At 36.6% G+C, this 20,134-nt stretch overlaps 1 protein-coding gene across 6 annotated transcripts in view; it reads right to left on the bottom strand.

Moving 5' to 3' along the window:
- Window positions 1-20,134, bottom strand: part of bun (TSC22 domain family member bunched) — a 104,972-nt gene that overhangs the window by 30,999 nt on the left and 53,839 nt on the right. The window contains exon 1 of one of the 6 annotated variants that reach the window (XM_017170061.3): window positions 14,353-14,834. The exons of 4 other annotated variants lie outside the window; for them this stretch is intronic. In XM_017170061.3, the coding sequence (XP_017025550.1) occupies window positions 14,353-14,513 (161 nt within the window). In that variant the 5' untranslated portion in view covers window positions 14,514-14,834. Of the gene's footprint in view, window positions 1-972; window positions 2,028-14,352; window positions 14,835-20,134 lie in introns of those variants that run through there. One more of the 6 variants, XM_017170062.2, reaches the window with a different exon arrangement.

Here is a 20,134-nt window from a genome sequence, read left to right as displayed (position 1 = left end):
GAAATCAAGCATCGATATTTATTCTCGCTATACTTAACTTAGCACCTTGCAAGTCAATTTGCCATCGGATAAAGCATCTGGGTTGCCAGGCAATAAGATGGTAGGCATTATGGATCATGTCTGGGGATCCGCTAATTGGCTTCCTAAGCGGAGAATCACATCATCTGTCGGATCGGAAGTGTTTATTGTGGTCATCTATTTATAGGCACCTTGTCAATTGTCGTTTGCCCAGCACTTGTCTGAAGTTTAGTATTCCATTTCTATTTTTTGTCCAGAAACTCACACAAATTTGCTTAAATTAGCTGCCAACCAATTTGTCAGTTTACGATAAATAGACTTTGGAGACGTGCCTAAACTTAGTCACCTATCATCATCAGGTGATGATATATCACCCTTTTTCTATTAGATAATAACAAGTGAGATGTAAGAGTAATATTTTAAGGAAAGTATTTCGGAAAACAACAATGAAAATAATCTAAAAATGGAGCTGAAAGATTTTCTCTTCTTAAAATAATTCCATTAGGTTATCTCAGGTGGTAAAGCTTAAGATACGTACTAAAATCTGTAAAATTTTTACTATCTACCCAGTGAACAAAAATAGCTTTATTCCCTTATAAACAGATCCATAAAATATAAGCTTAACTTAATCAAACTCCCTCTGGTTAAATCCAGACCGATAACAATATAATCACAAAAGATAACTGCTGTGTGTCAACAGCTGTGTAAAGGAGTGGCTACTGTTTTTCCCAACACTCTGAGAAAATCCCTACTCAAATAGGGCTTTATCATGAGATGACCTCCTACACATCAGTTCGTTATCGGCTTGGACAATAACCCCTATAATTTATCTACCTAAACATTGCTTTCCCACTGGTGATTCCTATGCATTATTTTTTTCTTTAACTAAAAACGTTGCAAAAACTACACAAAAGTGATAAATATTTTACCGATATACCGATATTGCATACTCACTCGGGTAGAAAGTAATCGATGTATTTCATAACGACTTCGCGAACGGGATCTTGTTGCTTGCCCGAAATACTTGGATACATATCGAAATCCATTTTGGCGCTATTATTATTATTATTGCTGTTGTTGCTGCCTGTTTCTGTTTTCATTATCGATATTACGGTAGTTGAATGCGATTCGTTTACCGTACAGATATTTGATATTTATATTTACAGTCTAAAAGTCTTCAAAGCGATATGTATTTGTTTGACTTAATTTTGATTTGACAATTTTATTTATGTATTTTTATTTTTATTTCTTAATTGTTTGCGGGGGTCGCAGCTGGGAATTTTTGTTTTTTGTTTTTCTTCTCACTTCTTATTTGATATACACACAGCGAATACGATGGACTGGTTTCTGTGTGTGTGTGCAAACAACAGTTAATTGGGTTCTCTCTATTTTCCCCAGCTTCCCTTGTAATGAATTTCACTTGCAATTACACACAAACATACAACATGTAGCTAAGGTGTGCTCGGTTTTTCAGGCCTTTCTGTGGGCCTTTTTTTATGTTTTTAACACTAAAAACAAACAAAACAACGAACTGGGAGCTCTTTTATTTGTGTGCTGAGAGGGTTAAAATCGCTCTCTCGCGCTCTCTTGCTGAATTCGTGTTCTTTTGGTTATTCAGCAACTCCGCCTCTCTTTGGCTCTCACAGATCTCGCTCACTGAGTGAAAATGTCAAAAATGCGCGCGGGACGTTTTTTCGCCTTTTTCTCTCGGGATTTTAATAACCATTTAAGTGCCTGGCGAACACTTTTGGGAATTGTTTAGCCGATTTTCGTAAACAATTTCTCCAGCTTTTGTTCTTCTTCGATAGAAACTTTTCTCTCTCGCACACACGGACACAGATTGCAACACAGACTCTAAGCCAGAAAACAAACTTTTTTAAGGCGGTCTTCGCCCAAATCACACAATTTAACAATCGAGCAACGGAATAAAATAAAAGCCCAAGCGACAAAAGCGATGCAAAGTTTTAACTTTGGCTTCTAGGGGATTTTCGTGTTTGCATGGAAAGAGCTACTCAACATAACTGAAAATGTTAACGTCGCCGACACCGCTGCTGTTGGCCGCAGTCGCCGACGCAGTCGCTGCCTCTGCTGCAGAGCGAGAGAGCTGAACATGCAGCAGCAAAAGCAACAACAATAACAGGGGATCCAGGTTACAGCAGCTTTTGGTGGTGGCTTTTTTGAAGTTCCGAAGTTGGGTGGAGTGGGGGAGAGTGAGAGAGCAAGAGCACTGGAGTTGTTTTTGCATTACTGAAGTTGACTGGCAAAAAATGCAGAGAGAATAAGCTAAAGCAAAGCTTAGAAGTTAAAGTGAAGCTTGCAATTAGAAAACATTACATCAAGAATATTATAAAATGGAAAATGTTGTTTTCCTATACACAAGCATTTTTATAGTCGCTTTCGATCCCTAATATGTAATAATAAAAACCAATTTTAAACCTGATAAGGTTCAATCTTTTCAATGGTTAATAATAATATTTTTAAACTACAAAATCCCAATTTCAAGCAAAGGTTTAAGTGACTGTTTAGCTCAAAGGGTTCCACTGTACTTGCTGAGGTGTGTTTGTGATCTTTATTACGCTGGAAACCTTTTATCGAGAGCGATTCGATACGATATTCCCATGGCCGTTGCGCGTTCCACGTTTTCCGTTGGCTCGTGTTGAAAGCAAACAAAAAACGCATGGAAAATAAACAAACAAGAAATATAAACACAGAAAACAACACGGGGGGAAACAGGAAAAGAGGAAAAACAGACAAAAACACTGCAGACAAACGAATCTTGCATTAATTTATGAAGCGGAGAGCAGAGAAACCAACTCCCGCTCTCTCCCACACACACATAGACAGTTAAAAAAGCAACATGGCTGCTTTTCAAAAGCTTTTAGCTGAATTCCAGATACAGAGAGAAAGAGAAACCATACAACATTTTGTCAGCAAAAGAGAGGAGAGCGTGCGAGAGACCAAAGCAAGAGAGAGCAAGCGCGTAACGGCAAAAGAACTTTTGAAATCCGCAGTGTTGCCAGGTGATGAGCTCTTGAATAAGATACATAGATTTTAAGCTAAATATTAACAAATCTTACTAAAAACAAATAGCTTTGTAACATTTAAATGTAAGAAAACATGCATATGTTTTTAAAGATTTTAATTTAGTTTATTTGGGTGAAAATAAACCTTATGCTTAGTATTGCATTTAACCTATGAGGCGCTCTCTCTCTCTCTCTATGCCACTTGACTATGACAAGTTGCCACGTTGAAGGCTCAATAACCCGTGTGCTAACTGTATAATAGTAACCCACCATCGTCATTCCACCACTCAACGGCTCCACCACAACCACAGCCACCCAACCGCCAAGCCCACCATCAAGCACCGAGATTCGATTATTTTCTCATGCTGTTGCTTTGCGGGGGATATGAACGATTTAAATATGTATATTGAATGCGAATCAGCTGGTTTTATTTTGGTTCATGGGGTGACTGTAACTGTGGGTGGTTTCTGTTTGAGTAAACAAGGGAAATATGTTTTATGGTTCTTATTTAAAATATTTCATAGTTCCGAAACTATTATAATGATATTTACCCTAAATTACCCTTTTTAAACCTCAAAATAAATTATAAATAATTATTTACTTATCTGATTTCTCACTGAACGAGGCCAAAAACGAAGCCTATGTAAACTTACTCCACCATAGGATATATCAATTATATTTATTTTGAACCAAACTCACCTGCAAAATAAAATAGAAATATGCATTAATTAATAATGTCAAATACAATTAAACTTAAATTTAATTATTGCCTTGGATATCTAAGCATAACTATATTTCCGCCTATTCACACATTTCAGATCTTCCACAAGTTTACTACATTTTTTGTTGCCTTTTGCTTATTTTACGGCTTTTGCAACACCCCGAAGAAAGCCAACGGATTTCGAAATCGCATCGAAATTGTTCGAGAAAATTGGTGTTGGTCACGCAATGGAAAACCAAGTAAAGAAAATTCAAAAAAGATAGGGAGAGAAAAGAGAAAGAAATGTGCGTAACGATTGCGTTATAAAATGTGGCTTTTAGGCGGAGAAATTAAAAGTATGTAGTAGGAGAATTTAACACGATATAAAATAGTTTTTATTAAGAGGTATAAATATTAAAGATATTTTTAAATTATTAGTATGACCAATGTCACTCCTTTTTAGCTGTTATTTTTCCGGTGTATCTCATTTACTTCCTCTACATCTGCTGACCTGAATTGATCCCATTTACCTTGATTTCCTTAACCCCATTATTTATGTTTAACAATCGTTCCGCTTCGATGGAAGCCACAACAAAGAAAAAAAATCTCAAAAATATGCAAATTACTTGAGCAAATTGTTTTTTTTTTTCGGCTGTTTTCGCACAGTCAAAAAAGCGCAAATAAATGTTGTCAACAAAAGTGATATTTGGTATTCATAGCTGGCGACGACGCCGACGAGCAGCGTGTGCCAAGCCCCATCGAAAACTATAAATATACATTAATCCTACAAATGTAACAGAGTAGGTATCCACAAGATACCGAGAACCAACCCGCTAATGAGTGTTATTTTGCTGTGTGGATTTTATTGGGTAGTAAACAGCTGGGCGACTGTTAGTTTTTCGCACATAACAACATTAACAACAGCATATCATTGTGTGAATCGAAATCGGACCACGCCCCAACAATTAGCGATGAAGGTCTCCTCCTGCAAGAGATCCGATACGATCCGAATTCAACCTACCAGTTGGCAACATGTTGCCAGCCGGATTTGGTTCGGTCGACTGAGGAAAACAACAATTGTGTAACATAAAACAGTGTCTAACTGTGAACATAAAGATAGATGGATATTTCCAGGCATTGTCTTTTTGTTGTTGTTGTTGTTGTTATGAAACCCAAGACAACACAACAAGCAACAACGTACAAGCCAACATTTAAGCGCTTGGCTTGAGGCGTCTCATCGTCTAAGCCGCATCTTTCTATACTCTAATTTTGCCAGGTACATTTATTCTTTTTAATTTATTGTTTTAAAGATTTATTTGTAGTCTAAATTCGTGGTAATTTTTTTATATTTTAGTATTTAATTTGAATTCAAAACTTTTTTTTAAGGAATATTTTAAGGAATTACAGTTCATGGCACACAGGGAGCCCATCAGAACCTTTTTAAAAACTGATAAAAATTTTATTAACATAATAATAATAATAATAATCCAAAATTCTTTAAAAAGTAGAGAATTCAAAAACTCACTATATAATATCCCTTAATTTTTTCTGCATCCAAAATCGTGAGCTCAGCTCTGCGGTTTTGTTTTTTACTTTCATTTTCAGAGTTTTTCCAGGCAATGGCAATTTAATGCCAGGCTGCAAGTCATTAGGTGGTGGTGCCTGCACAACTCTAACCCGGCTCGATGCTGCCCCTCGCGACCCGTGTTTGCTGAAAAGCGAAAGGCAGACTCACGTCAAGTTCAACCTTTGACCTCAGGCATCTGCGGCTGCGGTGGGTGCGAGGGCGGTGAGTGTTAAAAGCCCAACAAAAAGCAGTTGAACACTGATTAACCACTCGAATGTTTTCCCCTCTAATTTCCACTTGACATGTCAATCCCACATTAATTCGAGTCGAGTGTCAGGGCAGCAGTCATTAATAAACCTATATAAAATATTAATGCGATTCATTTGAAGAAGTAGATTTTCAGTCGTAAATAATTTCATTAAAGTTAAAAGCTCGTCTTTTAATTCGTTTTAATTTCCCTTTTAATTGGTTTTTGGCTCAACTTCCTTGGGAAAATTTCCTACATCAAATTCCGTCACGCATTTTATTTAAATTTGTATGCAAATCGGAGTCAAGCGACTCCTCCTTTAATTTAAATTTAATAAGAGCCAAAAAGATATTAAGGCTAACTCTGATGCGGTCTTTTTGCCTTTCACTCACGCACTGCTGGCTGGCGACGCGTCGTCGAGAGTCGCAAATTGAAAAGATAAATAATGATGTTACTCATAACAAAAAAAAATAAAACAAATAACAAAGATAAACAACAAAAATTTAAGGGAGAAATCGGTTGTTGATACTGGGATACTCTGCTTAAATTATTTTTATAAAGATTAAGGTTATTTTGGCTTATTCTTCTTACAGTTTTACTTCTCTGAAAATTGCATCAGGATTTGGGAATCCATCCTCTGAACTTATCCTCCATATATCTTAATGACACTCGTTGGGAGTGGAAACCAAATGTCCCATTAGCCAAACTCTTTCCCTTTCATCTTTGGAAAGTGCGTGTGCTTGGATATATCCAAATATAGACTCCAAGTATTCATAAATCTTTCAACAATTTGTTTGTTTGATGGTTGACGTCATGTGTTGGCAACGGCGGCGTTCACTGAACATTGAAATGTTTGCACTCTGCGTATTTATCTTTTAATTGAGTCATAAAATCAACGCAGAGCCAAAAAGCGGGCCATCGGCCATCGCAGAACCGCCGAAAGATGAAAAGTGGGAAATATTTACAGTCAAAATACGTTCAGTTTGCAATAAGCAAAGAGCAGTAAAGTGACGTCAAAAGGCGGAACGCATCAAACACCACTTCCACCAAAGGTTTGCAACAAATTACTTGCAAGCTACGTCCATTAAAGTGCAGTCAGGTAACGGCAACCTTTGCATTGCTGCTGTCTACTGCCCACCTCGCTTTACAATCTCTGAAGGCCAATTTATGGACTTTTACAACTCTCTTGGAGATCGTTTCATAGCTGCAGGAGATTACAACGCCAAGCACACGCATTGGGGATCCCGCCTCGTGACCCCCAAGGGAAGACAACTGTATAACGCTCTCATCAATGTGAGAAATAAACTGGACTACGTTTCCCCTGGTAGCCCCACCTATTGGCCAGCAGACCCCAGAAAGATACCTGATCTAATTGACTTTGCGGTGACAAAAAACATCCCACGCAATCTAATAAACGCCAAGGCCCTTCCGGACCTTTCTTCAGATCACTCGCCGCTATTGATAACCCTCCTTCAAAGCCCAGAAACTACGGATCGCTCTCACAGGTTGACGTCGCACAGAACAAATTGGATGAAATACAAAAAGTATGTGAGTTCCCACATAGAGCTAGCCCCCCAGCTCAATACTGAAGCCGACATCGACTCCACCACCTCCGCTCTGGAAGAGGTACTTGTGACTGCAGCCAGGATCTCAACACCACAACAGAAGGATGTGCAAAAAATCAAATTTAAAACGAACCTGCAGATTGAACAGCTTATCCAAGAAAAGAGGCGTCTGCGACGGGCGTGGCAAAACAATAGATCGCCATGCTCAAAGCAACGTCTAAATGAAGCCACACGCAAACTAAGCCGGGCCCTGAAGCAAGATGCCGAAAAAGCACAATTAAAATATATTGAAAAACTCTCGCCAACCAGCACAAAGCATCCCTTATGGAGAGCTCACCCAAACTTAAGCTCTCCGACTGAAACCATTACCCCGATTAGAAAATCATCTGGTTGTTGGGCCCGCAGCGACAAAGACAGAGCCGAAACTTTTGCCTCACACCTCCAGGGCGTTTTCCAGCCGAACCCTGCAGCACATCCATTTGAACTACCGCAAAACCAAACTGAAACGGAATCGACTCCAACATCATTTCGTCCGAACGAGATCACGAAGGTCATCAGGGAACTGAAGCCGAAAAAGGCTCCCGGCGATGACCAAATAACTCAAAAAATGATAATTGAACTTCCGAATTGTGCTATTGAGGTCATCTGTAAAATCTTCAATGGGATCATAAGTCTCGGCCACTACCCAACTAAATGGAAAAAATCTATAATTATAATGATACCGAAGCCCGGAAAAGACCACACGATTCCATCATCCTACCGACCAATAAGTCTACTATCTTGCTTGTCCAAGTTATTTGAAAAATGCCTACTAAAGCGCATAATTCCTTATCTGGGAGCTCACAACATCATCCCAGCTCATCAATTTGGCTTCAGAGAAAAACATGGAACTATAGAGCAAGTTAACAGAATAACATCAGAAATTCGCACAGCCTTCGAACATCGAGAATATTGCAGTGCAATATTTCTAGACGTTTCTCAAGCATTCGACCGCGTCTGGCTCAATGGCCTCATGCACAAAATTAAAACACTCTTACCGGCATACACACACAAATTACTTGAGTCGTATCTCTACAACAGAGTCTTCGCAGTGAGGTGCAACGCAACAACATCCGGCACCTATTCAATCGAAGCTGGAGTTCCACAAGGAAGCGCACTTGGGCCTACCCTATTTGTCCTATACACAGCGGATATCCCCACAAGCGACCAGTTAACACTATCCACTTTCGCTGACGACACTGCGATCCTCAGCCGTTCCAGATGTCCAGTCCGGGCAACAACCCAGCTCGCCAACCACCTCAAGGTAGTCGAGAAGTGGCTATCTAATTGGCGTATTAAAATAAATGAACAAAAGTGTAAGCACATAACGTTCACTCTGAACAGACAAACATGCCCTCCGCTCTACCTGAACAGCACGCAGATACCCGAAGTCAACGTGGTAACGTACCTGGGCGTCCACCTGGACAGACGCCTAACATGGCGAAGACATATTGAATGCAAGAAAATTCATCTAAAACTAAAAGCCAGCAGCCTCCACTGGCTCATAAACTCCCGATCGCCCCTGTGTCTGGACTACAAGGTCCTGCTCTACAACTCCACACTGAAGCCAATATGGACGTATGGCTCCCAGCTCTGGGGGAACGCGTGCAGTACTAATCTAGACATCATACAGCGCGCCCAATCAAAAATCCTGAGAACTATCACTGGGGCACCATGGTATATTCGCAACGAACACATCCACAGGGATCTCGGCATTCCTGCAGTTAAGAACGAAATAGAAAAACAAAAAGCGTCCTACAAGGAAAAACTCTCCACCCATCCAAATCCTTTAGCAAGGGACTTGATACGAGTTTCCAGAAGAAGCCGCCTACTACGTAACGACCATCCAACCCAGCCATAATTAGTCAGGGCCATTTTCTCTGTACCAGTCTCATGACTGCTAGTTAGGTAGTATTGTAAGATTTGATACACTTATTGTTAGTCTCATAAATGAGAAGATTCAATAAATAAAAGCAAAGCCTAAAAAAAAAAAAAAAAAAAAAAAAAGGCGGGAATAAACCATAAACTGAAAATGAACTCTTTAGAAACGCTCAGAGAAAAGGTGGGTAAACTTAACCAAGCTGCAAGGTTGTGGTCACACCTCCCCTAAGTGGATTGATTTTCGATTTAGATTTCAGACTGCCTGGCGACCACCGTGCACATCATCGTCATCATATCGTGGCCAATGTTTTAGCGTTATTAAATCTATCTAGTATTTATGACTCGCCGGCTAGGCAAACGTAAGTTAACCGCAGTCGGGTAAACAAATCGCCAGCAGAGAAACACGTACAACTGGCACCTCTATACATTATAGTTTCTATATACCATTACCATGTAGCACTATCGCTTGACCGACCACTGGCGTCGTTGCCTTATAGCCTATCATTCATGTTTCACGTGCTAATCTTGTAATGGAAATGAAAATGGAAACGTGTTTGTGCAATCAAATCAATCCCAAGTTGAGACCTCTGATGATAATGCCAGACAGAGCTATAGACTATTATGGCTAGTGAATTATCAATTTATAGTTCTTTCTATTCCTTGTTATTATTATTATTTTTTTTTTTGCAATGAATTATAATATTATTCTTTGTTGGTTCAGGCGTCAACCTGCTTCTAAAACATGATAACCAGTCTTTGGAAGTAAACCAAGCTTCCTAGTTCTTACTAGGATATAATTTTAATTGATTTAAGTACTTAATTCCTAATTATTTTTAAATGTTTATTGATATGTTAAACGAAATATTCAATGTTAGCTAACATGATACTGATATTTTTAAACCATAATATGGTTTTAATAACCTTTCCTATATTTTTTACCATCGATTTTGAGATCAGTGGTTCTTTTTTATGAAAAATATTTATGTTATACTTTTCTTTTTGGTAGTGAATATTTTTCTTAATAATTATTGTAAATATTACTCAAGTTAACAACTGAATTTAAAATTAGAAAAATTTACAAGTAGTAATTTTTTGTGTTTTCTGAATGAAAATTTCTACTCAATGAACTTAAATACTCTCAGTTAATAACCTTAAACACCTTTCAAAAATTCTCATTTCAAGGCTTTTAGTTCATGAACATTTACTACATTTTTTGATCGAAAATACCTTTAGAAATTCCTCTTTTAATTGATTTTACAAATTTTCACATTCATAATTGCAGAAATCTTGCAATCCATTCACAAATTATTTGGTAATATTCTTGAAATAAACCAAGTTATGGGCAATAATTTACCAATTTCCATTTTATGACTACTCGCAATGGATTTTACACATTGGCTTTCATGAATGCAAAAAGCAAGATGTAGTAATTGATTCACAGCTGAAGAAATCTCTCAATTAAAATTCAAAAATAATTTACCACACCATTTTTCTCCCCGTTAATGTCTTACAACCACGAAATCCTTTTGGCGAAAACAAAAATCCATTTCACACACTCACAGGTAAACAACTTTTTAGCGGTTGAACACCTGAAGAAAAATACGCGGCCATGCGAAAACACTTTTCATGGTCAATCTAATTTGCATGTGCGTTACTCTGAACATGGATATATATATAGCAAAAGGTGTATATATAAAGGGGGAGAGATCTGTAGACAACTCACATGTGTAAGTCAGATAAATATTTTCGGGCTTTTCAGCACCGCAAGATGCCTAACAACTTGATTTTGCCAATGAATGGTTAATAATTTTATTAATTTTTCTAAAACAAGAATTTTACTCGATTTGACCTTGAGTTGCTTTAAAAATGTGTAATTTTTATGTTGTTTTTCGTGTTGGTTTCACTTCAACTAAGACGAACAGATGGCTCGCTGGAAATTCGATTCTGTGGCGCCTCTTTCACCTTGAAGTGAACATTTTTAATTGTCTTGCCTCTGGTTCAGCCCATCTATATAAGATTCGTAGATTTATGCCGCCCCCAGCTGGTATTGTTTATATCTTGCCAGCACAGTATTATTGTTTATATTCCTTCTCCTTTTCCCTCAGACGCTTGTTCGCGTAAATCGAAAATTTATTGAACATTATTTATTCACCTTTTGGCAAACAGAGTCCCGGTATTCACACGTTTGTAGAATGTTCGGAAGATTAATTATTCTTGTATACTGTCTTTCTTTTTTTTTGTACTTTGCATTTTGCATTTCGTCTTCGTTTCATTTATCATGATTTGACATTGTTTTAATGTCAAGGTTAATGCATTATCGCTATTTGCGTAGTGCTTTGTTCGATTTGTGGGCTGATGATTAAAACAGCGACAGTCGATGAAGGAAATATATATTATATTACTTTGTTTGAGAGAAAGCTTTTAATATTTAAGGAAACAACCATATACACCTTACAATATGAAGACATTTTTATTATATAAATAAACCGAATTTCTTTAAAATGGGGAAATAACTATATCTTTCTAAGCTAAACCTTTTATCAAACTTTATGGATTCTTAAAATTTGTTTTATTTTCTTGTTCTTTAAAAAATCTTAAACCTGGTCATATTTTTGAAAATATATCCTTCCATAAAAGGACAAATTTGTCCAACCCTTAAATGGACATAAATAGATAAACCCATTCAATCGATATCGCTGTATAAATAAGTTATTTCGATTACCGCCGATGAGCTTCACAAGGAAACCTCCTCCTGAAACGACAAAAAGCTCTTTCTCGGTGATTTTTATAAACAAAAAAAAAAAAAGGAACATGTGTTGCCGCTTTCACGCCGCTTTTCCACTTGAAAAAACTCTGTCGCACTTTTCTCCACTTTACCCGCACGCTTGCTGTGCTTGCCATACATCACAGTTATAAGCGCTGCTGGGCACGGAAAGGTCAAAGGTCGCGCCTCGACCTTTTGAGGTGCATTTACCTTTTCACAGTCGTTGACACAAAAAGACACACAAAAAACTGTAGTTTCTTTTTGTTGGAGGGGCGTGGCACAAGCCCTTTTTACCTTTTCTGTTATTATTATTATATACTAGTTGAAGTTCTCTTAGTTCGTCTGTCTAGGCCTTTTCAAGATTGCTGAATACTTTTGTTATTGTCTGCGAGTTCAAGGCAGTTCATTGATAAAACGAAGAAAAAATAAGAAATGATTTCGCCTAATTACAGCTCATTGTTTAGTTTGCGGGGCGTGAATTAAAAAGGAGTTGAGGGAGGCAACTAGAGGTGGAGCACAGAAAAAGACAAATTGAAATTGCGCGTGCCTGAAGATAATGGTGAGGAAGGGAAGTGAAATTGGTTTACTGAAGACATTGGGCTAATGATATCTTGTCTGAAATCCAAATTACTGCGTGCACGTTTCTTAATATCCATAGCTCCGCTTAATATGTACATAAACAAAATGATGTTCACCCGGAGTTGAACAAATTAGCTCTTTTTCTTATAATAACTATAGAAAATTCTACATCCCGATTGAAAAATATAATCAAACTTGAATCTTGTGTTAACCAAGTTAATAACAATAAGAAATTTAATATTTATCTTACACAATTATATTAAATAATAATAAGCCAATGCAAGATGAAAAAGCCTTGAGCTCATTAACGTTCCCTTTCTTATCAATCTTTACATACACATACATAAAGGCTTTTTAAAGAGATAACACACGCGTTTCTAAGGGCAGAAAAACAAAGAAATAAAAGTCTGAGTAAAATTTGCGTCAGAATGGGTTGAAAGTTAATCGTTTTAATGACATTTAAGATGAATAATTGCTGAGATAGCTTAAAAATAGACAATGACGTCATATCGAAGTATTAAATGCCTGAAATAGGAAAGTGATCAAGATTTTAATCTTTTTAATTACTTATTAGAATTTTATTTTGTATAAATTTACAAATGAAAAATGAAAATCGAAGCTCAAGTTAAACCTAATATTAAATTAGTGATTAAAATATTCCTTGAAAAATAAAAAGTATTTAATTTAAAAAAAGAATCCCTTAGCAAAGAACTATAAATTATTTATAAAAAAATATATTAAGACTAATCTTTGTTAAATTTTCATTTTTTCAACTTTAACCCATAAAAAATTGCACACTATTTCAAATCTAAGGCTTATTTAATCGCTATTCCTTAAAGTTGACCCATCCTATATACCGTTAGGCCATAAAGATGATGTGACATCCGGTTAGAAATAAAAGCTAAAAACGATTTGCCACTTTATACGGGGCCCTATAAAGCGAATTTTGCAATATGCAATTAGAAATGCAACGAGCGATGAATGCGATAAACGGTCAAACAAATGAAATTCTCTGTCCGCCAATGAAAAGGGGGGAAAAGCAGGTTGCAAGAGGGCATGCACATATGCGCGCGTGGCTGTTAAAATAAACAAAAGCCACCCGCAATCGCGAAAAAGTGGGGGGGAATTGAACAAAGGGGGGGTGGTAGGGAGAAGGCGAGGAGAGCACACAGAGTAATTTATAAAAAGCAGCAGTAAAGGTAGAAAAATTGCAACGATTTTGCTTCTATCGCTGGTTTGCCCCTCAATTGATTCTTAATTTTAATTGATTTTTTTCCTGCAAGTTTTCAGTGAGCTTTTGGTTTGTAGTTCGCAAATTTAGCATATTGATTAATCAATTTAGGTATTATTAAATATGTTAAAATCTTAAATATTTTAATGCTAAATGAACAAAGATTAATCAACTTCTAACGTGCAAGATTCATATATAATTCCAGCTTTTATAATCACTTTCTATAAATAACAGTTTCTCGAGTTCCTCATGCATATTTATAAGATTAGGTCTGAAAAAAACTGGAAGTACTTAACGTTAGGCATAAATCCCATAAGTTAGGCCTGCTTATTTCCATTACAAATTTAAATGGAGGAATGCGAGAAAATTTTTGCATTCTTCAAGGTCTTTAAAGGTCATTACAGAAGAGCGTGGAAAATCAGAAATGAAGTATATCTCACAACTATTGATAAAAATAAATAAGTATTTAAGCAAGAGTCGCTCAAAAGTATGCAATACTTTTAAAAACTAAGCCTCCAGAATTCCATGGTAAGAGAACTTAAGCTAAAGTAGGTAAAAAGTAACCAGTTTTTCTTCAATATAGAACTTCTTTAATCGCTACTTAAATACAATGTAATCTAAGTAAGTCAAGTTTTTTTCCACTCCCACTTTTTAACACTATCGAGGGCCACTACTAAGTAGTTGCTTTATCGAAGAATGCTATTATACTAGAGAATGGAAAGCCGGACTGCAACTTACTTATCGACTTCAGTGCTGAACATTCGCACCATGTGACGTTGCAGATACTGGGGCACGGACTGCGGCGAGGCTGGTGGCGTCTGATAGGGATTCATCATTGCCTCATCGTCGTCAAAGTATCCCGACGAGGTGGAGGATGTGGTGCGCGGATATTTTAACATTTTCTCGCGTCTAATTTGTGGGTTTTTCCTCTAGATTTACTGGCTTTTAATTTGATCTGATGTTTGGTTTAAAAGTAAATATTTACTTTTCTCACTCTAGGGTTTATTTATTTATTTTTGGGCTTTCAATTTATTAGCGCTTTTTCACGACTTGTTTTTGTTTTTTTTCGGTGTGTGTGAACCTTTCTTTGTTTTCTTTTTCTTGTTTTTGTTAAACGCTGTTATATAAACACACACACATACACAGGGGCGTAAAATATTTTGCACTTAATTATTATTCAATCGGGCGAAGAAAGGAGAGACGGCAAACGAATTGTGTAGCCGGTCGAACGACAACTAAAAACAAAAATTGCTTTGGATTTTCGAATTTTGCATTGAAGAGCGAGAGTCACCGAGAGAAACTGAGAGAAAAACACATGCACTTTAGCTTGGACAACACCAAGCAACACCACACAACACACAGCTCTCGATACGTTGGCCAATTGTATTTATAATTTTATTTATATATTTGTGTATATTTATATTTTTCCCTTTTTTGCATACATTGTTGTTATTTCAGTATGTCTCTCTGATAAATTGTTAAGCGCTGTCTGGAACTGGTTGCGCGTGCCAAATAGCAAAAAACTAATATATATGAGTGAACAACGACGGAGTGGAGCACCGGGAGAGAACTGAACTCCGTGGCAGCTCCTGTGGCAATTAATCAAGAAGAAGTCTTGACTAAAAATAAATATTAACCAATTAAATTTATCAGCCAAGATACGAGCACAGCAGCCGCACGCGCTCTCTGCAAAGAGGAGGAGGAGGTGTCAAGGTACTACAAAGTATGAGCCGCAGAAAAAATTTCAAGAGGTTCTCAGATATGAAAGGAATTTACTGTGCATTAAAATGTCAAAACGTGATTTTTAGTTTATATTTTGAAAAAGAGCTTAGGGTTGGTAGATTAAAATAATAATATTAATAATAAATCAAGCTCAAAGCACATTTTAATAAATAGTTTGAAAAATGTTATCAAGACTTTTGAATAAAAAATATTTTTAGATGTAATTATAAAAAAACTTTATTCTCGCACTACGTTTTTTGTACTTCACTTTCACTATTTAAATTTCACATTTATTCAACTCTTCAATTTATCCAAAAGTACCCTTCCATCTCCATTGAGATATTAAAGCAAATTAATCGCCAATCGCCCTCGAAGAAAACTAAATGTAAAATAGCAGAAGAAAAACTTTGTGAACCATCTATAAACGTATTTTTTGGTGTATTTTGTTTTTGCGTTTTTCCCTCATTTTGTTTTGCGCTTGCTGGTGGCTTATTTTTAGATTTTGAATTCGATTTAGATAAATTGTGCGTGCGATCGTTGGGCCAGAGTACATAGATAGATTTGTATCTGACTGCCGCAAAGTATATATATGTATGTACTTGGGAGGCCCAAAGATTCGGCGATAAATAAGCAAAGAATTCCCCATCAGACAGTAACAAGGTCAGGGTACAGAGACAACAACAACAACAACAATGAAATAACAACGAAAACGGCAGCAACAATTAACGCACGTCATCGCTCGTCGCGTATCCGACGGATACCAAGATATAGAGAGCTGCTACTGTGGCGAGCATTCAACTTAAATCATAGCAAATTGTTTAAACAAATACTCTATTCGTTTAGGCACACAAGATTTTTACTTTTTTGCTTTTTGGTTTTCTTTAAGGCGGTATTTTGTTGTGTTTGTTTAGTAATTTTCGGTGGCTACAAGTTTTTGCTCGCGTTTTGCGTCTCACGCCGGCGACAAGTTTTTGTTTACTGAATTCAAACCAAAAACCGATTTTTACACAAAATCCAAAAACGAACAGCGGCAGCGAGGTGGCGGTGGCTGTGCGCTCTGTCGGCGGCAGCAATAAAATTATTTTCAAAAATACATTTTTTCTGCGTTTCTCCTCTCTTTAGTTTGGGAAGACAGCGACGACGACGACAGCGCCGAATAATAGGCGAGAAACAAAATTTACACACACGACCGGAGCCGAAGGTATTTTTTTTGTTGTTTTTGGACGACGTTGAACGATAACAAGCAAAAAAAAGAGTCGGCAGAAGCAACACAGAAAAAAAAAAGAATAGAGCTGGACAAGCGAAAAACAGAGTAGATTACATCAAAAGCTCCGTCGAGGGCTCCCCCTTATCAAGGAGAATATCCTATCTAATCGCAGTCTGATAATTAGCATTGAGTGATAGGTGGCCAGGCCCGCTCTGTAGGAATAGAGAGAACTGGAAAAAAATTGTGTAGAATGTGGAGAACAGCTGTGGGATTTGTTGGGAGGATTTGGCTGCGAAAAATAAAACCAATAATCGCATGATTGAAAGGCAATCATCATCAATTATATCGCTGGCAAGTCTGATGGGCGATTGGTTTTTGCTTTTTTGGGATTTTAAAGCGATGGATGTATTGAAAAGTTATGTTCAGTCATCCGATGTTTATTATACAAAAGAATTTGGGACTTTAAAACATTATTTTATTGCAAAGCTGCAAGGCTTTTTTAAGCATAACTCATTTTAAAATAAATCTTTTATAGATTTATGCAGTGACCTATCCGGATTTCTTTATTTACTGTTTTATTTATTTATATTATATTAATTTCTGTTTAAAAATGGGTCTAAAATTATGCAATAAATACGACTAATATTTGAATATTTACTTTAAAACCTTTTCAATTGCTTAAAAATTTCCAATTCCCTATTTATTCTTTAAAAGACCAGCCGCTATCTGGCTTTTATCAACCAGTCAAAAAGGGGTATTTACAGGTTTAAAAATTTGAAAATCAAACTCACATGTTCAATATGTAAATAAGAATGATAAGAACTTAAAGCCCCAACATCAAAGACTTACTAAAACGAACAAAGAAATATTGATATCAAAAGTTATACCGCTGCAATAGGTGATTTAAAATGTCTAGAACCTAAAGACAGCTTCTCTATATCGAATATAAATTCTAGAAAGTTTCCAACACGCCTTAAACCAACCTATAATCCCACCTACTATAGTTACTCTTTCCTAAATTACACTACTTTACAATCACTCTCACAACACCTAATCAAACCAATCAGTTAGTAACCTCCCTAACCTAAACTCGGTAACTCTGCACTGACGTCACACTGAACAAATAAGCAACTATCAAATGACAGGAAAAGCGTGTGTGCACTTTGATTATAAGCCACTCGACTAATGAACTCTAGTTAAATAAATAGGAAAATGCGAAAAATCAAAGCAAATACCAGAAAGTTAATCAACATTTAAGGCCCTGGCGCACATGTTATATCCAATGTTCTACGTATTTATCTGACGAAAATAAAACACACAAATTAAAAGGAAATTATGAATCGAGGAATGAAATTAGATTTCATAAGCGGTAAATTACAAGGAGGGGAATACAAAGTATTAAGAAAATCCGAGGAAAGACAAGAAATTGCGACAAGTGTCGAGTTAGCGTGAAATTTATAGCCAACAACAGGCCGCGCCTGAGTGAAAGAAAATGCCAAAGAAAAAAAGGAGGAAAAGTGAGGAAAAGCGAGGCGAGGGATATATGTATAGCAAACGATTCAGTTTTTGCTTTCTGATTTAAGCAAATTACAGCAGCTGGCCACCTGCGCGTATACGTAATGTGAATTTATTGGCTCATTAGAGTTGAGCGCAAATGTTAAAGCGGCAAAAATAGTTTGTAGCGAATTTATGCTTGGCATATTTTTTCTCTTTAGCACCGATTTCCTCTGAAACATCACCCACCACTTATCGAGGATCGGCATTTCTATATCTTTGTGGTTAACAGACGTAAACACATCTAATTAGCGTTTAATTGCAATTCGTTTGAAAGTCATTGCGACGAGGTAGCTGTCAGTACAAAACGTTCTCATCAAGGAACTCGCGAGTCTTATCTGGTCTGCGATAATCTATATGGCCGGACAGCTATGGTAAAAGTCGACTGATAAGCCCGGAATGTTGAGCATTAGTTAGTCATTTGGTATATTTAGACTATTAGTCAGTCCGGATGTAGGAAATCCTATTTAATATTTTGCAAAATTATTTACAGTCAAGATTTCTTAATAAAGATTAATTCTTAAGAATAACATATACCGAAAATAGAGCTTATATTGAACTTTTTTCTTTGGGAAACATTTCCTCATAAATATTGAAAATAAAGTTTACTTTAAAGTTCCAGAAAAACGCTCTCAGCTTGATCTTAAAAATGTGTAAAATGATGTCAACAATTTTAATAAAATAGGAATGTTCTCACTTATTGCTTTTAGAGACTTTAGTTCACCCTTTTTTCGCCAGTCAAGGTGGTTAACCAGGTGTTGGAGTCACGTTCCTCTCTGGGTTCTACTGTTTTTACAGCACTTACAGCGGCACAGGGTAAATATTTGAGCTGTATTCGTCTTTTGTTTTTAATTAACAGTCAATATTCCGAGCACAGAGCTGCAACTCGGTCTAGAGTCTTAAGGGGGTCTTCTCATTGGGCAACTTTTTTTTTTCGATTTTTTTTTTTTTGCATTTATTTATAGCTTGGGATGGTGTGTATATGTCCCCAAAAGGATTTTTAGAAATTCGAAATACTTTAGAAGATACAGCCTTATTTGTGAAGCAAGTTCTTCGCAAAATGAGCTTTTTTCAAACTTCAAACGCGTTTATCTCGAAACCACGTTTTTCGAACTGGCGGCCATGATATCTCCAGTTCAACTCAACCGATTTTCATGAAACAAAGTGGAGTCGACGCAGAATTGTCACCATTCTCGGGTGACGGAACAGATTTTTTTTTAAATTTTTTTTTCTATTTTTTTTTTACATTAAACTACAAAAAAAAAGCCCGAAATCGAAATTTTTTTTTTAAATGGCCGCCATTTTGTTTAAAAAAATTTAAAAAAAAATCTGTTCCGTCACCCGAAAATGACATCAATTCTGATTATAACCCCGTTTTTATTTTTCATTTCGGACGCTCTGGAGACCCTGAATCGTGGCCGCCAGGACGACACCTTTTTTTTCGACCACCATGTTTGAAGTCTCATTACTCTATGAACAACCCTCGTATCGAGGCAAGAACAACTTTTTTAGTTACTTTGAACATTTTTGAATTCAATAAATAAAAAAAGTTTTTAATTATTCTTTGGGTTTTCAAATAAGAATTTTTTTAAAAAGGGTCCAAAAAACGGCTTTTGAATGAGAAGACCCCCTTAAGCTCTGAAGTTCTTATGGAACCATATCAAGTTGTGCAAACACTTAAATACCCCTCGAAGACAGACTGACAGGAAACTTAAACGGTTTTGTGGCGGGGATTACTAACCAGGAGTTGAGGGAGCCAACGTGTAGATGGGTCAATAAATTGCGGTTGTAGCGAAAATATTTGTAATTGGACTCGATAAAGAAGTTAGCAAGTTCTCTTGTACAATATTCTACCTAAAATTTTATGGGAACAACTTTTTTAAAATTAAATAAACCAAAATTTAGAAAGATTTTCATAGATTTAGGGCTATTTATTAGACCGTTACAAAGAGATAACATTTTTGTCCGAATTTAGGGACAATTAAGTGAACACGAAGATGAAAAATCCAAAAAACCTTTAAGCTGATTATTGAATTT

This window comes from Drosophila kikkawai, chromosome 2L (genome assembly GCF_030179895.1).
Source record: "Drosophila kikkawai strain 14028-0561.14 chromosome 2L, DkikHiC1v2, whole genome shotgun sequence".
NCBI classification, from domain to species: Eukaryota; Metazoa; Arthropoda; class Insecta; order Diptera; family Drosophilidae; genus Drosophila; species Drosophila kikkawai.
This window is presented reverse-complemented; position numbering and strand designations above follow the sequence as displayed.